At 37.1% G+C, this 16,353-nt stretch overlaps 1 protein-coding gene across 1 annotated transcript in view; it reads right to left on the bottom strand.

The window, feature by feature from the left end:
- Window positions 1-16,353, bottom strand: part of LOC150077218 (sodium-dependent phosphate transporter 1-B-like) — a 137,632-nt gene that overhangs the window by 39,463 nt on the left and 81,816 nt on the right. Inside the window, exons 10-11 of the mRNA XM_090386695.1 lie at window positions 5,626-5,690; window positions 238-316 (exon numbers count right to left, since the gene is read on the bottom strand). Of these exons, the coding sequence (XP_090242821.1) occupies window positions 238-316; window positions 5,626-5,690 (144 nt within the window). The remainder of the gene's footprint in view (window positions 1-237; window positions 317-5,625; window positions 5,691-16,353) is intronic.

Below are 16,353 nucleotides of genomic sequence, written 5' to 3'. Positions count from 1 at the left end.
CTGTCTACATTCTTGCAGACAGTAGCACTTGAATTAAATACAGTTGAGCAACTACTATATGTTTGTTGTATATTCTTAACTGTATCCACTGTAATTAAATCAAATTTGGCCAGTGTCACAGCAATTTATAATATTATGAGCAACTCTGAAGAAAGTTGCTCATAATGTTATATGGGCAACTGTCACAAAAGCTTTTACTGCACTACATGAGAAAAGACAATAATAAATTGAACATACCAAGTTCTGAGACAGCAAGTGCAACATTGCTGTTCACATTACTTTTGCTAGCTGATTCTCTGCTTTGAAATACTCCATTCTACAAATGAATACCATAATTATTAGTAAGTTAATAACTGATAATACTTGCTACATATTACTAACCAATCCACAGAATTCTGTATAAAACTATTTAATGGCATCATAAAATATACAATAAAAAATACAAAAATATCACTTTAAAAGCATCTTCAGAGGCTGTTTCAAACTAAGTAAATGAACAGCACACTCCAGAAAGGATTACCAGCTGTTGTAGATTCTTGATTAACTTTTCTAATTCTATGGGTTAATTTTTTTACATGTTTATGCACAGAAGACAGGATTATACTCTTAATATCTATCAATCATTCTGTGATTGTAGGCTTGAATTAAAAACCCTTTAAATTCACATAACTTTCTGTGGGAATATTTTGCTATATGTTCAGTGTTCTTGAGGTTGAATTCATATGGTCAAGTCTTCCATATTCTATACCTTTTTTTTTATGTTGTTTCTGTATTCTTTTGTGAAATGACTCAACAGTTTGGAAAATGCAAACCTTACACTGCAACAGAACTTGTAAACTGCTAAAGTTATTCAGCATAAAATATATTGTTGCATTTAGAAATCTATTAGCTTAAGTAATGCTGTCAATTAATCAATTAATTTTATTAATTGATTAATTGACAGCATTACTTAATTTTCATTGTTGATCAATTAAATTGTATTTAAATGGAATTCCTGCCCCAGTCTAGAGCAGCAAAGCAATGGGCACAAAGCAGCAGGAGTGCTGTGGATCAGGGGAGAATTGAAGGGAGGGGTGATTCTCCTACAAATCATGGCCTAACAAAATGTGTAACTTGTGCAATGTTTGCCAACCTTTATGGAACAAGACATGATACAGCTAAGAGAGATGTCTTTGTGTGGTTCAGTGTAGTGTGTGTGTGAAGAAATTAGGTGCGAAATCAGTGTTCTGATGGGCATTTATGAGAGTTTGAAGAGTAGGATAGATGCCCTTGAAAGAATTAAAATGGGGCCCATCATGCTCTCAGCAGCCCAACTCAATGCCAGAGCTCACACTTGTGTATGAGGCAACACAACAACAATCTCCAAGGCAGAATATGCTAGTCCCACAGGAAGTGGTTATTGTCAGTGACTATATTGTCAGGGAAACAGGAAATATATTGTGAAAGAAGGAAAGGTGGAATAGATATGTCTGCCAGGAGACAAAAGTAGACGACATTGTAGAGTGGATATATTTTAAGGGCATAAAAGGTGATACTGTTGTACATGTTGGCACTAATGATTTTAAGAATAGGAGATCAGAGGACTAACTTAGGGGAAAAGTCAAGAGTTAGGATTGAATTTGAAAGTGTCTGCAATTCTGCCCAGCCACAATAGGAGGGAGTACATGTTGAGAGCCTTGTCAATTCGACTCTGGAAAGAATGTGCAAGGCTCATGGAGTAGAATTTTTCTCAGCATGGTCTGTGCTTGTTAACAGGAGAGACTGTTTTTATAGGGATGGGATAAACTTAAATAGAAGAGGTACAAGAATATTTGCTGATGCTATAAAGGCAGTGAAAGGTGGGCTGGAAAACTGCTAGCTTGGGAGGATACACAGACTAATAGACTAACCAGAGGCATAAGCAAAGATGAAGGTGATTCTTGCACTGGTTCTATTGGAAAATACGGCAGCCTGGAAAGCAAGGTATTGAGGAATTCAGGCCTTGCTGTGGAACAAGTGAATACACATGCTGTGTAAGGGTAACTAAGAGTAAGAAAATGTGCATGTACACTAATGGCAGGAGCATTGTGAATAAACTTGATAAATTTGAAGTACTATTTAAGTCATCAAATGCAGACATCGTAGGGATAATAGAGACATGATGTCACTCAGACATAAGTGATGCTGAATTTGAATTTGAGAGTGCAATGTATACAGGATAGACATACAGAGCAGGAGGGTTGGAAGGGTTATGCTCTTGGTTAAAAAGCCTATTAAATCTAAGGCAATACATCCAGTCAACATGGGTGACCAATGCTATGCTGAGTCGGTGTGGTGTGATATAAGCACTAGGAAAACAAAACTGAGCACAGCAGTGTGTTATAGGCCTAATGACTGTGATGAGTATACCAAACATATATACACAGAAATAGAGTGCGCCAGTAAATCAGAATGTCTTATAATGGGGGATTTTAACTTTTCCGGTGTTGACTGGAATGTATGGGTTTGTCACTCACATACTAGCAAGACTTTTCTAGATTTCTTGGCTGACTGTTTTGTACAGCAGCCTGTTAGAGAGGCAACATGAGGAAGCAATACTCTAGTTCTGGTTATCAGCAGCAACTCTACATGCATTAAGAAACTGCAGGTAAAAGACCCACTGGGTGGCAGTGATCACAATGTACTAATGTGGATTTTTCAAGACAAGCTTTCACTACAGTGACTACAGGGTCTCAGACAGTTTTTAAATCCTATGCAGTGGGAACAACTGATGATACTACCAACAGCAAATTCTAAATGGGAAGCATTCAGGAAAGTAATCATGAAAGCTACTAGGATTTTCATACCAACAAAGAAATACTGTTCAAGGCTTGGATCTAAATGGATGTCAAATGAACTACTGAGACAAGTGACAGAGAAAAAAAGTGCATGGAATGCATATAACTTATCAGGTGATTAAGATGCCTATGGTAGATATAAATTAGTCTGTAATCAAGTCACAAAGGAGGTTAGACAAGCTAAGGCAGATTATGAGGTCTCTGGCAAAGAATGTAAAAAAAAAAAGCCACAAAGACTTTTTTCTTATATCAATAGTAGAAGGAAGGGATTGAATCACATTGGGCCACTTGATGTCACTGGGTTAACTGTTGATTATCCTGCTCAGGTTGCTGACAAACTGAATAGGTATTTTGCATCTATATCCACATGTGAGGAATTCTTAAGGGAGGGGATGCTAGAAATTTATCAAACTTCAATGGCAAGCTAAATGACTTTGTGATAATTGAACAGAAAGTGGAAAAGGAATTGTTGAAGGTCAGCATAAAAGAGGCACCTCAGGTGGATGGGATCTATCAAATCATATTAAAAGGAACAGCAAAGGAGATAAGCAAGCCTTTAACCATAATTATGAGGGCATCCTTGGATTCAGGGGAGATCCCTATGGACTGGAGATGTGCAAATGTATCCCCAATTCATAAAGGGGTAATTAGAGATCTGTCAGCTTAACTTCTGTTCCAGGGAAAATAATGGAGTCACTGGTTAAAGAAGTAGTGCAGAACCATCTGGACAGGAATGCAAGGGCAATTTTGTATATTCAAAATTATAAAAACTTTTAAACATTATGGTTTTGGTTTCATTCATTTAAAATCTCTATTCAAAAGAAACTTTAAACAAAATAAATATAATACAAAACACAAACATTTATCACACTTTGCTTTTTTTTTTATTTTAAAATTTTTTTGAAATAGTCTACAGATTTCTCTAGCTTATGTTCTACTTAGAGACAAGTACCATTGATTGGTTATTATGATGTAGTTACAAAGGAACTAGATGCAAAAAATAATTTTGATATCATATATTTGGATTTCAGGAAAGCTTTTGACACTGTTGCGCATGGAAGACTATTGTACAAATTGGAGTATAATGGTATTAAGGGTAAGTTGCTACAATGGATAAAAGGATGGTTAAGTGCGAGAAGACAGAGGGTGGTAATCAATGGACTAATGTTATTAGTGGAGTCCCACAGGGTTCGGTGTTGGGTCCACTGTTGTTTTGTATATTTACCAATGATATTGATGAAGGTATATCAGGCTTAGTGTCGAAGTTTGCAGATGATACAAAGGTTGGCAGGGTCGTTAATGACAGTAATGGCAGTGTGCTACTGCAACAGGATCTAGATAATTTGGGCAACTGAAGTTTAACCTTGACAAATGCAAAGTACTGCATATGGGTAGAAGTAACCCCAGAGAAACGTACCAACTGTGTGGTACTACACTTAAGGTGGTAGAAAATGAAAAAGACCTGGGAGTAATTGTGCAGCCAGATATGAAGTTTTCTGAGCAATGCAGACAGGTTGCCAGGGCAGGTCATGGGGTTTTGTCAATGATATATAGGAATTTTGCTAGCAGGTAAAAGGAGATGATTGTCCCTCTGTATAAGGCAATGGTCAGGCCACACCTTGAGTACTGCATACAGGTCTGGAGCCCTCATTTTAGGAAGGATGTAGATTTGCTTGAGCACGTACAGAGAAGGGCAACAAGATTTGTGAGGAGAATGAAGGGATCCTCTTACAAGAGAGGCTAAAGTTCTGCAAATTGCAGTGGCTGGAGACTAGGCACCTGCGTGATGATCTGATTGAGGTGTATAGGGCCATGAATGGGTTGAGCACGCTGAATTCTGATGGGATCCTTCCACTTGTTCAGATTACGAACCCAAGGGGGCATAAATTCAAATTAAGAAAGGACAGATGTAGAATAGATGTGCGGAAATTTGCCTTTAGCCAGCGGGTGGTTAATTGCTGGAACAAACTTCCATCTGTCGTTGTGGAAGTTGATAGGTTGATTAAATTTAAGGAGGAACTGGACAGGCATTTGGAGGGAATAGTGTGATTTTTTTTTTTTTTTGGCTGATGCTGCATAAGCTCATACACTTGCTTTCTTGCATCACATGCCACTACTACTATTATCCACAGTTCTGCCTAAAGTTGATAATAACTTGCTAATATCTTTTTAAATTATATAGCATCAAATGAGCAGGTGAATCAGCTAAACATTCAAAAATCAGAAACACCACCATTAGAACAGTTGTTTTGAAGCTACTGGCTTCTTATCAGCTGGAAGGTGGCCGCTATTAGCAAACTGCAAATAATATATTTTTCTAAGAAAATAGCCAAGCAGTTATGGAAGTAAACTTCCATTAAAGACATAATGACCATTCCGTGTGCATTTTCCCTACACAGTACTATACAGCCCAAGCCTTAGCACCATCCTCATCTCAAAGTGCTCATCTTCAATGAGGACATAATGAACCCTATGATCAAAAATTGTATGCAGTGAAACATAAATTTTATTTTATTTAAGTTACTGCAATGAATATTCCTCTGCATTCCAAATTAGTTATTTGTTTTATATAATATTTGAAAATAAGTATAACTATGAATACAATATCAGAAAATAAGTATAACTATGAATACAATATCAGAAAATAAGTATAACTATGAATCATTATTTTATATTATATATAAAATAAATTAATTTGTGTTTAACTTAATATCATTCTGCAACACTTTTCTTGAAATATAAAATAAAGTATAAAATATGTAAAATCAATTTGTATAAAGTAAAGATCAATTTTAAACCTTATTCTAACCTCAAAAGAAGGAAATGTAAGTTCTCCACCAGCTGAAGTCAAATCTCCCATTGGAATTGAATTATCTGCAATTACCACAAATATACAATTTCAAAATTTTAATACTTTTAATATTAAATTTATTAGCTCCCATTCTGCTGTAAATAATTTTAAAATGAAAGCTGAAATTAATAAATTAAATTTTTTAGAAATAAAAAAATTCTAGCTTAAATAAAATAAAAAATGCTACATAGCCTCATTACTGTCATGGGTTATTTTCACTAAAAGGTAACTATAATTTAAACCATTGTTACTCTCTCTGATAACTATCTTTACAAAAAGGCATAACATTCCAGAGCCTATACTGGTCCCTGGGGAGATGATATTATAAAAGAGTGATTGACCCTGAGAAACTGTGAAAAACTGAGTAATATATTTTGCTCTCTTGTATTTATGTACAGAAATCATGGGATACCTACCTAGCAACGGGTAGGCCCACCTTTTATCCGGATAAGGGCAGTCACACAGTGAGGCATTGAGTCCACTAGTTCACGGAAGCATTCCACAGGTGTTTCCATCCATACTTGCTGCTTGTTATTTGGTTTTTAGGAGCATTAGCAACTAAGGCCATATTGCTCCAGGATATGCGGTGGTCATTCCCTGACCTTTCTGCATCCCCCGTATTTGGTGGTGACAGGCTCGAACCCCGGTCTAATTAAGAAGCGTGTGCTACGCACTGCTGCTCCTTCCCACCTGGCTATGGAGGCGCCTACACTTGCTGCAATGCTGTCCATAATTCCGTTGCATTCCTGGGTGGAGGATTCAAAGCTCAAACAGACCTTTCCACAGCATCCCAAAAATGCTCCACAGGGTTCATTCCCCATTCATATCCGATGAATGGGGAGTTTTTTACCACCATTCCAAGGTGGCAAAATCTGCGGAATGCTCTCCAAACCATGTTCTAGTCACCATGGCTCTATAGGGAGATGCATTGTCCTGATGGAAGAGTCTATTGCCCTGTGGATGCACGATGACCATGATGCAGATGGTCTGCAAGGATGGACATGTAACCTGGACCATTCAGAGATGCATTTAGATGCACCAGAGGTCCCAAGGTGTGCCAGTTGAACATGCCCCAGACCATTACTATCTATCCACCTGCCTGAACACTTCCTTGTTGACATGACAGGTGCATAGCTTCATGTGGTTTCCACAAGATATGCACCCTCCTCTCTGCTCGAAATAACTGGAAACGGGACTCACTGGACCAGGAGACCCATAACCTATTGCGGCTAATGATTGCCTGATGGTCTTGGTGGAGATGTTTCTGGCATCTCCCTCATTGAAGTTGGCGGTGATTTGTGCCACTGTCGCTCTGCAGTTTGCCAAAACAATGCAAGACAGAATTGATGGCCACATTCATCCACCACCTTTCTCCACCCACAGCACTGTCCACGATGAGATGTTATTCTGGAAATGGCATAGTCCCAATACACTCTTGATGCTGTCAAACAGGGATAGTGCAATTTTTGTACCACCTCAGCAATAAAGTGACCCATGCATTGGGCACCCACTATCATCCCTTTTTCAAAGTCGGTTAACTCACAACATTTATCCATACTGACATCGAATTACCGTCTACATGAATGCAGTGAACCTATATACCTGCCAAGCGGTGGGTTCTTCCACTAGTGAGAGAGGTGACAGCATCATTTTGCTCAGGAACTAGGTATCCCACGAAATCAGTGTATATGGATTTTAAATCCAAAGGGAAAAAAAAAAGAAAAAAGAAACCAAAAATTTTTTTCATTAGAAATTTATATTCTGTTGCTGAAAAGATGCATGCATAATGAATCTGTATTCCTGCCCATATTTCTATTTACTGTCTTGTGTTACTGTCATGCTATATACAATGTATTTCAATTGAAAGGTGCCTGGGTCTATCTTGCTTATTTTTAGGTTTAGGCTATTTGTCATCAGGATCTTTTTATCCATATCTGGGCTGAAATTTTTGAATTTTATGTTAACACTGTACTAAGTATTACTGTTCAAATTTTCAATTTCTTAATTTAAATTATGCCCAATCAACTGTTTTTTTCTCAAAAATAAAGTTGTTCACTGTCCTAGGTTTAGTTAAACTTAATCAGTGTTCTTCTGAAACAAACATAAACAAATTTTTATCTGATGCAAAAAATAATAATAATAATAAAACAAGCACAACAATTATATATGATGCTTACTCTTCAGCACATGAATTTAACTATGTGCCCTGGCTGTACAAGGGCAGTTGTGTATCACATCTCCTCATGGTACAAGCACTTTTCTGTGGATTCCAGTTATTTGGGCCACCGGTTAATTGGTGCAGCCATTTATTTGGAACAAATCTTACAGAACAGAACCTAATCAAGAAAATAGCCAAGGTTTTTCTTCGCTTAATTGGGACAACATGCAATTAATCGGGATAGGAGACTGCAGCACTCGAGGTTACCCTACGATTGTCTTCGATCAGACCACGTGGTCCAGCCGGATTTCTGAAGGGCATAATCATAAAACAATAAAAACAATTTGCAGTTTCCGGTTTATTGGGCTTTTCTGTTGGTGCAATGTATTATAAACAGGTAGCAAACTTGATCTCATTGCATTTGCGATAATACCGATAGCTGGAATTATTTGAGTTCTTACATTATTATGGTGAAATGTATTTCCTGTTTCATGAAACCTTCAATCATATAAAAACATAAATAATTTTCAGAATATTCTCTTCATTCCTATTTTTTAAGCTATGTAAAAACTTTTACTCTGTATCTCATTTGCACATATTGTATTAGTTGCAATTTGTGCGTGTATGTTCTTTGTTATTGATTGCTTGTCTTTTTTACATCCCAAAAAAAAAAAAAAAAAAAGTCAGTAACAGAAATATCAGTTAGTTAGTATGTCCATTACAGTATTAATTAAGTTATGTATGTAAGTGTAATTGACAGTCTGCAGACGAGGCTAGTGGGAGCCAGATGAGTTCAAAAGCCGCTAAGTGGATTTTCTTATTTATTGATTTGAAATTATTGTTTTTCTAAAACTTTTGATTTAAATTTAAAAGTATAGCATTATTTTGTGTTTTCTGATTAATCTGGTTTATTAATTCTTTACTCGGCCTGGTAATTGAATAAAATTATCGGTAAGGGTATCATATCCACGTGTTACAAGTTGCACTCCGCTGAACGAGAAGTTTTTTAGTCATGTTTAGCCGCTTTATTGACCAATTGATACATCAAATTATTTTATATAAATAGCTTATAGACCTAGTCAGAATCGTTAGTTTATTCTGAATTGAGACAGCGAGATTTGGAAGTTAATTAATACTTAAGTGTCCGTAGATTTACCCTTTGTAACTTGCGCCATTGTTATACGATACAACGTATATCCTGAACTAGATAGCGTTAGCTTAGTATAGTATATAATATAATATTGTCAATTAATCAACAAAATCTACTAATTTTGTTAAACTTGGTTGTCAATTAAATTGCACTTTTAACTAAATACATATAACGACTTAGATTACAAACGAAACATAATTAATTAATACATAACTTGATACAGAAGTTATATAAACAGAACTCATAGATAATATTTAATGCTGAAAAATATATATATAGCATTATAACTGTGTTGGGATACAAGTTTAGGGTTATAATTTTGTACTGAAATTTAAATTTTATTGAAATTAAATCGAAATCATGACTCAGACCAGAGCAGCAAAGCAAAAGGCTCAAGCTAATGGGAGTGCTGTGGCTCGGAGGAGAACTGAGGGAGGCAGTTGCCCTCTGAATCACAGCCTTTTAAAATGCACTGCTTGCATGATGTTTGTGGAGCAGTCGGGTACGGGACATGATATTGCCATGGGGGATATCTTTGTGTGTGTGCGATGCAAGGAGTGTAACGAAATCAGCCGACAACTCAGCGTTGTTATGGGCCTATATGAGAGCTTGAAGGACAGGGTGGATGCCCTCGAAGGATTTAAAGTGAGGGGCCCATCAAGCTCTCAGCTGCCCACATCAACGCCAGAGCTTGCAGTTGGTCATCACGCAACACAGCAGCAGCAACCCCCAACGCAGAATGCGCTGGTCCCACAGGAACTAGTAGTAGTTGGCGATTCTATTGTCAGGGAAATGGGGAACATGCTTTGTAAAAAGGATAGGTGGAAAAGGACCAGGGTATGTCTGCCAGGGGCAAAGGTTGATGACGTTATAGAGCAGATATCACCTTTTAAGGGCACAAAAGGTGATATAGTTGTACACATTGGCACTAATGATATTAAGAGTAGGGGACTGGCAGAATTACTTAACAAGTACAGGTCACTGTTGAAAAAAAGCCGTGAATTAGGTTCAGTGTTGGGTCCATTATTGTTTTCTGTATTTATAAATAATATTGATGATGGTATATCAAGCTTAATGTCCAAGTTTGCAGACGATACAAAAGTTGGCAGGGTTGTTAAGGACACTACTGATGCTATTCTGCTGCAACAGGATCTGGAAAGGTTGAGCAGATGGGCTGAGAGGTGGCAAATGAAGTTTAACATTGACAAATGTAAAGTATTACATATGGGAAACAGCAACCCCAGAGCAACGTATCAACTCTGTGGTACTACACTGACAGTGGTAGAGAATGAAAAGGACCTGTGGGTAATTGTGCAGGCAGATATGAAGTTCTCTGAACAGTGCAGACAGGCTGCAAGAGTAGCTCATGGTGACTTATCAATAATATACAGGAATTTTCTAGCAGGGATAAGGAGGTGACTATTCCCTTGTATAAGGCAATGGTCAGGCCACATCTTGAGTACTGTATACAGGTCTGGAGGCCTCATTTCAAGAAGGATGTAGAGCTGCTTGAACGAGTACAGAGAAGGGCAACAAGGTTAGTGAATGGAACAAAGGGTTGCTCTTACGAAGAAAGGCTTAAGTTTTGCAAATTACAGTGTCTGGAGACTAGGCACCGGCGAGGTGTATAAAGCTTTGAATGGTTTGAGCATGCTCAATGCTGATGGGATTCTGCCTCTTGCTCAGAATAATCACCTGAGAGGGCATAAATTCAAATTGAGGAAAGAAAGATGTAGGATAGATGTCCGGAAATTTGTCTTTAGCCAGCGGGTAGTTGGTTGGTGGAACAGACTTCCATCCCTTGTTGTGGAAGGTGATAGCCTAAATAAATTTAAGGCTCAGCTGGACAGGTATTTCGAACGAATGGAGGGGTGAAGTGGAAGGGTTTTTTTTTTTTTTTCTGGCTGATGCTGCATAAGCTTGCTTTCTTGCATTATATGCCTCTACTAATGCTAATGCTAAATTTATTTTTATTTTACTAACCGGTGGAAAATATTCTTCTGATTTTCTCATATCATTTAATTTTGTTAATTGGTAAGGTAATGAAGTGTAAATTCATACTTAATATATCTTTACTTTTATAGCCTGTAGATAATATTCTTCCTATTTTTGCTTATCAGAATCACTGTTTAATAGAATTAAAATTCAATTCACAAACATCATCACAACCGCTGCTTATTACATATAATGAATGGTATTTTGTTATGGAGAGTCCATCGTAACATGATTTGATCATACAGTGAACCAATCATAAAGCGGAGTCCACTGTATTTTAACTATTTACATGAAACTTCACATAATTGGGTCAGCTGCCTAATCGGGCCAAAATAAACAGTCCCAATGTGTCCCGAATAACCGGAATCCACTGTATTTTGTTTTCCTCCAAATAAAATGGGTTATGTTTGTTTTAGGCTAACTGAGGATGAGGATTAACTTTCACTTTGAGAGAAAACAGCAGTTGATTAGGAAAAATTTTAATTTAGGAAATATAAAAGCTAAAAGGTAATACTTACTCCAACAAAATTCAAATATTTCAGACCAAATATGACAAAACAATACAGATGAAAAGCAGAGATAAACCCTGCTGCTTTTTAACTCAAACACCATGTATAAACTTAATTCAAAAATTCATGCTTAGTTAGCCTATGTAACTTATTGTCCAAAAAACTGAAAACCTCAGAGTCTCAAAGTTGCTTTGAACCAGTGTATGTGTGAGTGTGTGCGCAACATGAAATTGACATAGCACATCAAATACAAGTTTACACACTTACCAAATAAATGGAGAAATAAGATAAGAACAAACATAACTTCCTTTGGAACACAAGCAGTAATGTCATTAGAAAGCATTACCACTGCATATCCTAAAAACTGCATTTCTGTAGATTACACCAAAGATAAAATAACTGGTGCTTTTATGAAGTCTCAGAATGAAATATGAAGAAGCCATAGTCACAAATAGATCAAGTTTAAAGAGTTGCAAAAGTCAAGTGAATGCAAAAAGGTGATACACAAAGAAAAAGTGAAAGTTACATCCTCTGTAAAAAATCAAATTTCCATTCACTGAGACCAAAATAGGATGAAAATATGCAACTAAAAGAGAATAACTGAAAAAAAATGTACTAAAAAGAAAAAATCAATCATAAAAGAAAGTAAAATTAATCAAATAAGTCATCTAACTGAAATGTCTAAATTTCTTATGTGCATTAAAAGGCAGAGGGATTTTATTGTAGAGTAATTTATTAATTAAAATTACTGTCATTAGTTAGTGCCAACTTGGAATTATATATACATCAAATTCTTAGAATTTGTGATTTGATAGTGTTGCAGTGAACATTTATACATATAAATATGGTGCATATTTATGTCTATAAATATGCACCAAAACACTTTCTAGTGTATTAGTGAAGTGACTTCAAAAGTGAAGTCAACGCAACTGTCATATACTTTGATTAATGGGCCAGAATTGATAAGATATATTTTTAAGTCTAAGTGATCAGAATTATTAGTTTGATTTAATGGGATCTGGGAAGAGTACACAAAAAGAAATACAATTTTTTGTAATAATTACAATTTACTTTGAATAAATCATCTACCCACCTAAAAATAAAGGCATGCTGTTATTAGGGATTTTCTGGGCCAAAATATGCATGCAGTTGTGTGTTTCAGTGCTTTCAAATATTGAAATCAAAAATTTATGTGTACCATTGTCAAAGTATGGTGATGAACAAATCCTTTCTGCAATGAAGGTAAAAGTTAACTTTTTATTTTTAATTTTAAATTGTAATTCCAGCTATACCAAGTTTTAACATGGTAAATACTTACTCTTCCAGACACGATAGGAGTGAGTATATGATGAGGGCCTTGTCAATCAATTCGGCCTTGGAGAGATTGTGCAAGGCTCATGGGATGGAATTTTTCTCAACATGGTCTGTGCTTGTTAAGAGGAGAGACTGCTTCTACGGGGATGGGATACACTTAAATAGAAAGGGTGCAAGACTATTTGCTGATGCTATCAAGGTACTGTTAGATGGGTCTGAAAACTGCTAGCTTGGGGGGGATACATGGACTAATAGATTAACAGTAGCCACTGGCAGAAATGAAAGTGATTCTTGTACTGCTTCAATTGGAATGAGCAGCAGCCTGGAAAACAAGGTGCTGGGCATTTCAGAGACTGCTGGGAGTCATCGCAGAACAAGTAAATACACGGGCTGTGTTAGTGTAGCTAAGAATAAGAACAGGTACATGTATACCAATGCTAGGAGTTTAGTAAATAAATTTGATTAATTTGAGGTGTTGGTCAAAATATCAAAGGCAGATATTGTTGGGATATCAGAGATGTGGTGTCACACGGATATAAGGAATGCAGAATTTGGGCACACAATGTGTACAGGCAGGATAGACAGGATAGGAAGGGAGGTTGGTTATGCTATCAGTTAAGAAACACATAAAATCTAAGGAAGTGCAGTCAATTGACATTGGTGAACAGTGCAATGTTGAGTCAGTTTGATGTGACATCAGCACTGGGAAAGCAAACTTGAGAGCACGAGTGTTGTTGTTATTATTATTATTTGGTTTTTAGGAGCATTAGCAACTAAGGCCATATTACTCCCGGGATTTGCGGTGGTCATTCCCTGACCTTTTCGCATCCTCCGTATTTGGTGGTCACGGGCTTGAACCCCGATCTAATCAAGAAGCGTGTGCTATGCACTGCTGCTCCTGCCCACTTGGCTACGGAAGTGCCCCAGCAGGAGTGTGTTAGGCCTAATGACTCTGATGAGTATAATTAAAAGGTATACAGAGAAACAGAGTGAGCCAGTAAATCAGACTGCCTTATAATCAGGAATTTTAACTTCTCAGATATTGACTGGAACCTGTGGAATGGTCACTTGTACACCAGCAAGGCTTTTGTGGATTTACTGGATGATTGTTTTCTACAGCAGCATATTCGAGAAGCAATCAGCGGGAGTAACACTCTTGATCTGATTATCAGTAGTTATTCTTCATGCATCAAGTATCTGCAGATAAAGGAACCACTAGGTGGCAGTGATCACAGTGTGCTGATGTGGGATTGCTTTCGTAAATGTGACTACGGTGGTCTGACACACTTTTGAAATTCTATACAGTGGGACCAACTAATGATGTTACCAACAGCAAATTCTAAATGGGAAGAATTCAAAGAATTAATCTTGGAAGTTACTAGGCTTTTCATACCAACTAAGAAATATTGTTCAAGATTTAGTCCATCTGACATCCTAAATGGATGTTAGATGGACTAATGAGACATCTGACAGAGAAGAAAAATGCATGGGATACACATTATATATTCTGTGTCACATTAACATGTGACAAAGAAGCCTATGGTAGATATAAGCTGGTCTGTATTAAGTCACAAAGGAGGTTAGGCAGGACACAAGAAATATTTGGCAAAAGATGCAAAGAAAAACAGCAAAGAGCTCTTTACTTATGTAAACTCTAGAAGGAAGGGGATGAATCAGATTGGTCCACTTGATATCGATGGTTCAACTGTGAATGATACTGCTCAGGTAGCTGACAAACTGAATGAGTATATTGCATCTACATTTACACATGAGCAGTTATTCGGGGAGGGGAATGCCAGAGGTTTATTAAAATCTGGCAGTGAGCTAAATTATTTTGTAATAACTGAGAGTAAATCGGAGAAGAAATTGTTGAAGTTTAACTTAAGAAAGGCACCTGGGGTGGATGGTATCTATTCAGTTATATTAAAGGAGGTGGCAAAGGAAGTAAGCAAACCCTTATCTATAATTATGAGGGCTTCCTTGGACTCAGGGGAGGTAACCATGGTCTAGAGATGTGCAAACGTGACCCCAATTCACAAAGGAGGATCAAATGGTGACACAAGTAATTACAGACGTGTTAGTATAACTTCTGTTGGGGGAAATTAATGGAGGCACTGGTTAAAGAAACACCGCATGATCATCATAGACAATACTTCAGTTATAGTTCACAAACGAACAGTTTGCTAAGGGGAAGTCTTGTCTAACCAATTTGATTGGATACTATGATGTGGTCACAAAGGAACTGGATGAAAAAAATAATTTTGATATCATATACTTGAATTTTAGTAACACTTTTTATACTATTGCACACGGAAGACTACTGTATAAATTGGAGCAATATGGTATTAAGGGCAAATTGCTGCTATGGATAAAGTAATGGTTGAGTGGGAGAAGACAGAGAGTGGTAATCAATGGACACTGCTCTTCGTGGACTAATGTTATTCGTGGAGTCCCCCCCCCAGGGTTCAGTGTTGGGTCCATTGTTGTTTTCTGAATTTATTAATGAAAGTATATAAAGCTTAATATCTAAGTTTTCAGACGATACAAAGGTTGGCAAAATTGTTAATGACACTAATGAGAGTACACTACTGCAACAGGACCTAGAAAAGTTGAGCAGATGGGCTGAGAGGTGGCAAATGAAGTTTATCATTGACAAATGTAAAGTACTGCATATGGGTAGCAGCAACTCCAGAAAAATGTATCAACTGTGTGGTACCACATGCAGGGTGGTAGAGAATGAAAGGACCTGGGGGTAATTGTGCAGTCAGATATGTAGTTTTCTGAGTAGTGCAGACAGTATGCAAGAGTAGCTTATGGCATCTTGTCAATGATATACAGGAATTTTTTTAGTAGGGACAAGATGGTGATTATCCTCTTGTATAAGGCCACACCTTGAGTACTGTATACAGGTATGGAGGCCTTATTTTAGGAAGGATGTAGAGCTGCGTGAACAAGTACAGAGAAGAAGGGTAACAAGATTAGTGAATTGAGCAAAGTGATTCTCTTACAAAGAACGGCCTTAAGTTTTGCAAATCACAGTGTCTGGAGATTAGGCATCTGCAAGGTGATCTAGGGATATAAGGCCTTTATTGGTCTGAGCAAGCTCAATGCTGATGGGATTCTTCCTCTTGCCCAGATTAATCACCTGAGGGGACATAAATTAAAATTGAGGAAAGACAGTTGTAGAACAGATGTGCAGAAATTTGCCTTTAGCCAGCAGGTGGTTCATTGCCGGAACAGACTTCCATCTATCATTGTAGAAGTTGACAGCTTGAATAAATTCAAAGTAGTACTAGACAAACATCTGGAGTGAATGGATGGGTGAAATGGGAAGAGGATTATTTATTTATTTTTTATTTTTTCTGGCTGATGCTGTATAAGCTTGCTTTCTTGCATAATATGCCTCTACTAATGCTAATATATGCAGTAATCACTAGGATCTTTAAAGGGAAGTCGTTAAGTTCCAACTTATTCGAGATCATTGAGAAGCACCCAAAAAAGGAAGAACCATAAACATTATTGTGCGAAGACCATTGTTTCCTTGCCTTAACATATTAGAC

Source organism: Mastigoproctus giganteus, chromosome 12, assembly GCF_048544385.1.
Source record: "Mastigoproctus giganteus isolate SK-2022 chromosome 12, ASM4854438v1, whole genome shotgun sequence".
Taxonomy (NCBI): Eukaryota; Metazoa; Arthropoda; class Arachnida; order Uropygi; family Thelyphonidae; genus Mastigoproctus; species Mastigoproctus giganteus.
The sequence above is the reverse complement of the archived record's forward strand: the minus strand, read 5'-3'. Positions and strand labels throughout refer to the sequence as shown.